Genomic DNA, 10,151 nt, shown 5'->3' with positions numbered 1-10,151 from the left:
GAGTGCAATGCGCACCACCCGAAGGATGGACATATTTGAAACTCGGACTTGGCGGGGGGCAAGGGCAACATACGTAACCTAAACATCTGTACCCCCATAATATGCTGAAATAAAAAAAATTCATTGTGTTAAATCCACATAATAGTACATTATAAAGGTTTTTAAAACATTGAAGTAGATGGATACATATTTGCTAATATATATTTTAGGTGAAAAAAAGCAAGTGGTAAAAACAGTATGAATAAGTTGATACCGTTTTTATGAAACAAAAACACATATTAGTATACACATAGGAAAAGAATCTAAATAAATATACATATCAGACTGTTAAACGTGGTGATTTCTTGGGAGGGACATTACAGGGACCTTTTCTGTACTGTTGAAATTTGAGAAGCAAGCATTCATTTTATAAGGAGAAAATAAATAAATGTTTGTCTCAATCTGTTCTACTTTGGATAAACAAAGTGTGGGGGGGGCTTTTTTTTCACTTGCATACCATTTTTCCATAACTCATTTCACACATATATTACTGGTCCATAATCTAATAAAAGTTGTCAAAATTCTATTAAGGAGTGATTAAGAAGACAACTCACCATTAAGACTCCAAAATGGGTGAGGTGGTCACACTGACAGATTGTGTAATTTACATTTGTTTCCTTTACTTCACAGCCTGATGAATTCCATCCACCTAGCCCATCTGCAGAAGACAGAAGGAAATTTTAAAACAATTTTGTTTTTCTCAGAAATGTTTAATTTTTCATTGTATACACCATTCAAATGTGTGTTATAATTAGCATTGTTTGTTAAGATAGCAAGATAGAAATATAATTGAACACTGAAATTAAATTAAGTCTAATAGGCTAAATTGACTTTTGGGGGACTTCATAAATGACATAACTTCTTTGGCTCTCACTTTTCCTGTTCTTGTACTATACCTCTACAGATGAGGACAGACTCTAATCATGAACAACAGTCCTGCCACCATGCTGGAGTGACAGAGTAAGGACTGCTTTTTGTTTCTTTAAATAGTCAACTAATAGGGAATAGGCAGATTTAGAATTTTTTTGAAGGACACGGACCTGAGGAATATAGGCTGACACTTGAGCCTACTTGGAAAGACTGGAATAGACATCTGAAACAACAGGTTCAACCCAGAATTCAAATAGTCTCAAGTGCTTTGCGCCTGAGCCAGGTCACGATCTGGAGCTCCTTAGAGCCAATTAGAGCCTCTGGTCTACTTGACATCTGCCTAGTTTCTCCTGAGCATACTCAGGGTTCCAGAACCAACATTCATACATTCATAACCTATAGATCTTGGGTACTAGACCAGATTTAGAGTAGAACTTCCAGGGTGGCACTAGACCAGAGGGGTTATCTCAGGGCAGGCAGCTAAGTATGGTCAAAATTTGTCCATCTGGGATAATGCCATAAATTCAAGAGGTTCTGAACACATTGGGCAAAGGGGCAAGGGTGAATTGTGACCTGGAGAAGCCCAGCAGTTTGCATTAATAAACACGGAGATCAACGTATTGAGGCTACGGGGGACAAAGCTCATCACTTTACAAGATTGTTTTCATGGGAGACTTGGGGGCGGGGCAGCGGACCAGGAAAAGACAATGTTATCTCTGTTTGTCAGAAAGAAGTGGTATTCCTACACTCCGGGGAGTTTAATGAGAAAAAAATCTCCCTTTTCTCCCAGAATTCCAAAGATATTGGAAAAGTGAAAATTCCTAGGCAGAGCTTCCACGGGTAGAAGGACTCCTCACAGAGCCACCCCTGACATTCCAGGGGAAATCCATTCTGCATGGGAATTCTCTGAGATTTGGAGATATCCCTGGAGATTCCAGTAAAGATGGCAAGCCTAAGAGGAACCTATTCAGCAATAGCCATCCCCGACCTCTTCTCTTACTGTCTCTCCCCTAAGACTCACAGTTATCTAAGCAAGAAGGGCCTTTAGAGACCAACCAAGAAGTCTCCTCTCCTCAATGAAAAGATTTAAAAATTGGGGCCCAGAGAGGGTAATTGGCCTACTCAAGGTCACACAGTTAGTCTAGAAGAGGTAAAGAGAAAAAGGGGAAGGAGATAGTAGACTTTGCAAATCCCTGTGGGAAAGCACAGATGAAGAGCCAGCTGTTCATTCCTCAACTTTCTTCAAGCAGCTCAAGGCTACTCTGCACTGGGCCTTCCAGACTTCTTTCTTCCAACTTTGCTTACCCCAGAGTTGTGTGATTTTTCTGATTTCCCAAATAAATGTCTTATTAAAAAGGAAGGATTTTTTTTAATTCCTGTGCCCTAGTTTGATATAAAAATCATATTCTATATCTTGGTCATTCAGAGTACTCTTTAGGGTCTGATAAGACAGTGGCCTTGTACAACTTTCTCCCACCTAACTGTCAAATGGGAAAATGGTCTGGGACAAAGTCAAGCCTGCTAAGAAAAATACTTACTATTATTCTCAAAATCCCAAAAGGCACAATGAACTTGATGATAATTCTGGAGAAAAAGAAATTAGAGTAAACAGCTTTTCTTGTGATAGTTACCACACTGTGACAAATACACACAAGTGTTTTCTTCTCCATATTTTTTCAAACAGTACACACACACACATACACACACACATACTTGCACACACACACACACACACACACACACACAGACTTGGACCATTTGTGAATTGGTTTTAAGATTCGCTCCATCTAATTCTGGATTGACAAGTGAGAAAACAGCATGTCACTGCATGGTGATCTGGTATGTGTCCTTTAAAATATCTGGTAGCATTGGAATTTGCCATGCCTTCCTGGTACAAGGTCCAGGAAGAGGCTGTGCATAGTCAGTATAAGACTGATATGTGGTAGGTGTTCCTTATGGACCTCTGGCATTTGGGGCTCACAGCTGAGATCAAGCCTTATGAAAACAAGGCTGAGCTGCCTCCTCATTAAGTCTATTGAGTGTTCCTAAGGCCTCGCCAGCTCTCATAATCTCCAAGAAGCTAGAGGCAAGGAGCAATTAGTTATTAGGGAAGATTGAAGAGCTGTAGCCCCAGCCTGAATTGTGAGCTCTTACCTACCATGTCTCATTTGATATCTGTTTTTTAAATTCCCTCTCCCTCTCCTTCTTGTCTCCTTCCCTTCTAGAACCAAGACCAGTGAAAAATATGCTGAACCATATCATCTTATATTGAGAACTAAGAAAGCCATTGAGATGTTACACTGGACATACAATAACATCAAAGAATGGAATTCATTCTTATATGAAGGCTAAATTTGATTATTTAGTAATATATACCTTATGTTATGCCATACGACTATGGTTTTATTCCTTTGGTGATAATTAATACACATTTAATGTTCTTTAAATTCAAAGAATACAAATGTTCAATTGTTTTTGAATGAAGTTGTTTGCCTCATTCAAAAATAAATGGAATTAAATGTCATTTAGTATGATGGGACAACCAAAAAATCCACCTGTCCCCAGTCACTCTTCTACCAGTCTGTCACAGTGCTAGAATGCTCACCATTCACTACCCCTTTAGGATAAGGCATTATTTCTAGAAGGTTCCAATTACAACACACCTCTGCTACCTGAAATGGAACATTCTTCATTAAGCCTTAGAATCACATCTGTTAATTAGCCAATTATTTTTAATAGAAAAATCATGGAGGGGTCCTGAGGCCATTTTACTCTGCAATGAAAATAGACATGTTACCTGGTTTCCTTCAATATGCTGCAGAGTGATGACCACAGGGTCAGCCAAGTTTTGAATGGACATATCTGAAACGCTGGCACTCACAACATATGTGGTTAATGCTTTAGTGAACTTTTTGGTCTGTAAATGAAACATAGAGAAGAGGAGTTCATGTTCTAAATTCCTAATTTCCATATTAATAATCAACCTAGAATTGTGAAGTGCTACACACAGTATCAGGTACACAAATGTGGAAAATAAATTGCAAGCTAAGAATATATTTTCTTTCTTCTTCTTTTTTTCTCGTTTTTTATTGAGACAGAGTCTCACTCTGTTGCCCCAGGTAGAATGCAGTGGCCTGATCATAGCTCACAGCAACCTCAAACTCCTGGGCTCAAGCAATCCTGCTGCCTCAGCCTCCTGAGAAGCTGGGACTACAGGCATGCACCATGACAACCACCTAATTTTTCTATTTTTAGTAGAGACAGGGTCTCGCTCTTGCTCAGGCTGGTCTCGAACTCCTGAGCTCAAGCAATCCTCCCGCCTCGGCCTCCCAGAATGCTAGGATTACAGGCTTGAGTCACTGCACCTGGCCTAAGAATACATTTTCGGCGGTCATTCAGCTCGTCTCTTGTCTTCACACAAGGTCTCCATTATACCAAGCTAGAACAATTCATTAATCCATCCATGCATTCAAATATCTATCCAACAAGCATTGGTTTTGCACCCACTACTCTGTATTACACTAGCAACAAAATGAAACTATTCCCTACTTTGATAACTCCCTGGACCCTGACATTTCACAACTTATCCCAGTTCTAATCCTCAACCATACTTACTTACTTTTAAGGAGCTCCTCTTTATAAGGATCCTAAATCTATCATGAATAAGTTATAAACCACTTTCTGCTCTATCCTCACTGGAGATAGAAGCAATTGATCAACATCCAGCTTGAAAAAGTGTCTGAGGACAATCATCTCCCGCCTAGAGGACCGTGAGCTCTGAGGCCAGAGCCCAGGCATTACATGTTCTGGCATTCCCCACACAGCCTAGCACACAGCTGGTATTTTATCTTGTGCCCACTGTAAGCCAGTTACTTTGGTAAGTGCTTTTCACACACATACTATCTTCAGTCCTCACTGAAATCATATAAGCATTTTTCAGATAAACTGAGGCTTGAAAAGGCTCAATGTCCACATGGACAAAGGTCACACAGCTAGCGAATAACAGTGCACAGTTGCTTAATAAATCTTGGTTTAAAGGCAACAAACTAGAATGTACCTCTCGAGACATGGGGCTTGCTAAATAACAGTGCCAAAGTACCCCAGGCCAAGGCTCCAGGAAGCAAGCTAGCTGAGAGGCTGCCTCTTGCAGGGCACACATGCAAAAACCAGAGATAGAGCTGGTGGTGCCAGATAGGAGGGAAAGGAAGAAAATCCTCTGAGGACTTGTCAAAAAAGCCTAGAGGAAGTGAGCCCAGATGATGTTCCTTGGAGAGCCTGCCAGGCCACTTTTAGAAGATGCCAGGGCTTCTTGTTTCTGAAGAAATGGTACACAGTCCTCACTCCCTACCCCACCCGAGCCCTACAGCCACTGATACCTGGGTAATTATGAATGTGGCCCGGGGCTCCACCAGGAAGCTACTCACTTCCTTTTCCTGACCTGTTCTCTTCATCCAAAGCCAGCTTGAGGGGGCATTGCTCCCTTTCCAGCAGAATTTGCCTCAGACAACCTGATGTACAGGTGGGTCAGCAGCAAAATATAGTGGAAAGGGCCCTACTGACACTTGAAAGGCCAAGTGCTAGCCAGAGCTCTCTTGTGCCTCTCAAGTCCCTCCGCCTTCTGGGCTATTGGTGACATGAGGAAAGGGGGTGGACTAAGTGATATCTAATGACCCTCCCAAGTTAGTCTAAGAGACACAATTTTCTGTAATGAAAAGGCCAAAAGATGAGACATACACAATGACCCAGACTTAATTAACCTGTCCTCTGGCTTCATTTCTGTTACCCACGATACGGTGGCCATGCTGGGAAAGGAACTAAACCATTCCTCACCGCCCCCCACCCTTTGCACTTTAGTGTCAAGTTGTACCTGTTATACCTCTGAACCTGTTCCCTCTGCCCAAAACCCTCCTCCCTCCTTCTCTTCATCCTCTTTCATCTTCTAGCTCCTATTCAACTCTCAGGGCTTGGCCAAGACCTTTCTTACACTGGGTCTTTCCTGATCTGCACACAAGGGTAGGTGCCCTCTTCTGTGCTCCCAGAGCTCTCGTGCCATATTGTGCCTGCCTAGTCCTCAGTCCCTGTCCCTCTCCTTGAGAACTGCAGCTAGTGGAGGAGCGGAGGAGGAGGTATATGTTGTCCAACAGTGGTGTCTTATCAACAATTTCTAAGATAATATGTTATAGTGACTGTTAAGATTTTTATCAAAAGATGTTAGAGGAAGCAGTGAAAGCAAGGCTGTGAGACTCAGGGACTCAACTTCATGCGAGCTCTGATTGCTATCTTCCCAACAGCTAGATGAGACAGAGTGGCCTGAAGGAATGAGCCTTTTGTTAGGCAGAGACCTAAGATAGGATAGTAAAAATAATAGCAGTGCAAACACTTACCCGTGGTGCTTTATTACATGCCAAGCACTATTGTAAGTACTTTAAATATACTAACTTCTTTAATCCTTCAATAGTTCTATTAGATGCTATTATTACCCTGCGTTACAGAGGAGGAAACTAAGTCACATGGAGGTTGGGTAACTTGCCCCAGGTCACAAAGGTAGAAAATGGCATAGCCAGCTTTAAATTCAGCCAACCTAACCCTGAGTCCATGCGCTTCAGCATCACATCATACCACCTCTGTTTCATAGCAGGTGCGGACTGGAGCCCTCGGAGAAGGTTCTGTGGAGGAGGTGGGAAGTAGTAACATATGCCTGCTGGCAGATGTCCTACTGGACATCGCCCAGCTTCAAATAAATTGGCCCAAAAAAGTGGACATGTTGGCTTTGAGGAACTAGGGGAGATTTGAGAAGAAAGCACTGACAAGCTGAAACTGCATTTCATCAGGAGAACTTGCTGTTCTTTTATGGCTTTGAAACATCTTGAGGCCTCTGTTTGGTCACCAAATAATGCTTAAGGTCCCCTCCAAAGCTGAGGAGCTGTGAAAATTAAAAACTGCAGAACATCATTAAAGTAGATGTTGATTCATGTTAAGGGCCAGGGGTTGTGCTGGAAGACTTGTGAAAGCAATCACAGAGAAGATTCTAAAATAAATAGAACATCAAGAAAATAGCAAGAGTTCATAATTACAATGAGTCACCATGTGTCAGCTTATCACAGTTACCAGAGGCAAGAACTTACCTTAAAGAGTGAAGTTTTGCCAAAGAAATTAAACAAGATGGTCTGTAAGTTGTTCAGAAGAAGTCTCTTGGTCAGTGATTTAGGCAAATATATGGAAGCCAAAGTCCTCCCCAGAGGGATATCACCTAGGTGTATCTGCCAAGAAAAGGCAGAAAATAAAAACTGGAGTCTTTAGTCATCAGAGTGATGTCCTGTCCACCTCTCACTTCAGCCCAACCCCAGAGTATTATGCAGAGGGCTGAAGGGTGGAAACTAGTTCCATAAGGTATAATACACCTTTTGTATACACACACAGACACACACACACTCACTCAGAATCACAGGCCAAAACATGATCCTTGTACACATAGACACAGACACCCCCAACACTTTTCCCTTTCTAAGCATATCCCTGAGGTTCTCTCCCTTTAATCTGTTTCCACCAGAACAGTAATAGAGGTGGGAAGGGCAATAACAAGTTCAGCCATTTGCCTGATTCTCAGAAATAAAGGCCAGTATTGGAACTCAGGCCACCTTTCCCCATATGGTGAAAGAGGCAAAAACAAAATAAAACAACAACAAAAAGCACAATACAATGGCATTAGGCACTTGCTCCATAGTTTATTGAGCAATGCTTTTATTAAAAAGGAGGGCAGGGAAGTGAGGCATTAGCCCTTGGGAATTCTGCTAGAGACCCACTGCTATGGTTTGAATGTGTCCCCCAAAAAACATGTGTTGGAAACATAATCCTCAATGCAACAGTGTTGGGAGATGGGGGTCTAATAGGAGGTATTTGGGTAACAATGGCTTCACACTCATGAATGGATTAATGCCAAATTATAAAAGGACTTGAGGCTGCAAGTTCAGTCTCTTGCTCTCTCTCACCCTCTCTTGGCCTTTCCGCCATGGCATGATGCAGTAAGAAGGCCCTCACCAGATGCTGACCCCAGGATCTTAGACTTCCCGGCCTCCAGAACTACAAGCCAATAAATTTCTGTTCATTATAAATTACCCAGTCTGTGACATTATTTTATAGCAGCACAAAATGGACCAAGACACCTAGTATCAGAAGTATTCGCTGATTTGACTGGTAATACTATTTGACAAGTACTAGAATATTTTTGAGAGTGAAAGGGGGCTTTACTGACAATTACACTATGACCAGAGTCATAAACCTGGACTCTCCCAGACAAAACAGGGCACATGGACCCAATTACCTGCATTTTCTCATTTAATCTCTCTATGGACCCTGAGAAGTACATCGTATTATGACATCAGGAAATAAAGACTTAGAGAGATTAAGTGACTTGCCTAAGATGACACATCTTGGATGTGGTTGAACAAAGATGTGTGTGATTTTGGGCCCACATTTTTCCTATTATCCATGCTGACTCTCAAGTTGCAATCATCTAGTTTGGTTTATAATGGGGAAGTGAAAGTTTATATTTCTAAAAATGACCTGTAGACCCAAAAGCCATTATGGATCTTCCCTTGGCACAAATGAACTCTGCTAGGGAAATCAGGTACCATAGAGAGGCCATGATTTAGCTTCAACACGTAAGCAGTTTGGTATCAAGAATGCGATTGGAGTTGGTTTGTTTGTTTCTCCACCAAGATTTATAATAGAAAACACCATATGTAAACAAAATACATTGGGAAGTCAACACCTATTTCAGTATGGCTAAGCAGCTCTTAATAAACTCAATCCTCTTTCACATAACAATGACTTGGAGGCATTGGAAAATGAACAAAAGCAGGCAAATTCTGGAGAAGAGTAGGCACTTGGAAAAGGTAACATCACAAGACGAGTTACCTGCTTTTTCAGCTTGTAGCCTGATGGCAGGCTGAAACTAATGCTGCGAAGGACACCTAAAACTCAGATGGAAAACCTGCAGTCTTTCTGGAATGAAGAACCAGAAAAAAAGATCAGGGCAACCACAGCCACTGGAATGTTGGGAGTGTGGAACATCTGAAGTGGAGAGAGCAGAGAAGGGGAGCTGACATTCTGAGTATAAATTCTGCCCAAATATCTGCTGACCTCTGAACAACAATATGTAAAGAACAGACTCCAACTAAGGATAAAGGAACATAACTGAGATTTGAACTGCCAACCAAGAGATGGAGTTTAGAGTTTATTCCAACCAAGTTAATTGCCTGATATGACGAAAATCAATAGCCTTCTGAGGAATATAGTAGAATCTAGAGTGTTTACAATATAACATTCACAATTTCCAGGACATAATCCAAAATTACTCGACATGTGAAGAAAGAAAAATTGTGGCCCATTTTCAAGTAAAAAGACAATCAATGGAGATTAACCTTGAGATGACTCAGATATTAGAATTAGCAGACAAGGATTTTAAAGCAGCTAATACAACTATGATCAGGTATCAAGAAAGTATGCTTGCAATTAATGTAAAGGGAGGAAATGGTAGTAGAGAAACAGAAACAAGCAAAACAAAAATTCTAGAATTTTGAATATAATATTGGAATTTTAAAAAAATCAATTTTATTGTGCATACTTAAGGTATATAAAGTGATGTTATAGGATACATATAGATTGTAAAATGTTAACTATAGTGAAGCAAATTAACATATCCATCATCTCACATAGTTACCTATTTTTTTTGTTTTTGTGGCAAAAGCAGCTAAAATCTACTCATTTAACATGAATTCCAAATACAGCACAATTTTAAAAATTGCACAGGATGAGTTCAATAGTAACATGAAGATGACAGATGTTTGCAAAGTTAAAGATAGATCAATAGAAACTATCCCATGAGAAAAATGGATAGTGAGGTGAATACAAGTATGAACAGCATGAACAGTCTCAGGGACCTGTGGGGCAGTATCAAAAGGTCTTACATACATGTAATTGCAGTCTCAATAAAAGGAGAGAGAGAATGGTGAGGAAACAGTGTCCGAAGAAATAATGGGGAAATTTCCCCAAATTTGGTGAAAAATATAAATTTACATATTCAAGAATCTCAGCAAACTCCAAGAAGGATAAGTACAAAGAAAAAGATGCCTAGGCACATAATAGTCAAACCGCAGAAAATCAAAGAAAATATTAAAAGCAGCCAGAAAAAAATGATACATTACATATTATACACAGAGAAACAAAACTTCAAATGACTA

The 10,151-nt window shown here is 40.6% G+C and overlaps 1 protein-coding gene across 1 annotated transcript in view; it reads right to left on the bottom strand.

Annotated features, from left to right (window-relative positions):
- ADGRG4 (adhesion G protein-coupled receptor G4) overlaps nucleotides 1-10,151 on the bottom strand; it is a 106,261-nt gene that overhangs the window by 19,496 nt on the left and 76,614 nt on the right. The window contains exons 13-16 of the mRNA XM_012655472.1: nucleotides 7,035-7,169; nucleotides 3,707-3,826; nucleotides 2,448-2,493; nucleotides 594-697 (exon numbers count right to left, since the gene is read on the bottom strand). Of these exons, the coding sequence (XP_012510926.1) occupies nucleotides 594-697; nucleotides 2,448-2,493; nucleotides 3,707-3,826; nucleotides 7,035-7,169 (405 nt within the window). The remainder of the gene's footprint in view (nucleotides 1-593; nucleotides 698-2,447; nucleotides 2,494-3,706; nucleotides 3,827-7,034; nucleotides 7,170-10,151) is intronic.

This window comes from Propithecus coquereli, unplaced genomic scaffold (assembly GCF_000956105.1).
Source record: "Propithecus coquereli isolate 6110/MARCELLA unplaced genomic scaffold, Pcoq_1.0 Scaffold478, whole genome shotgun sequence".
NCBI lineage: Eukaryota > Metazoa > Chordata > Mammalia > Primates > Indriidae > Propithecus > Propithecus coquereli.
The sequence above is the reverse complement of the archived record's forward strand: the minus strand, read 5'-3'. Positions and strand labels throughout refer to the sequence as shown.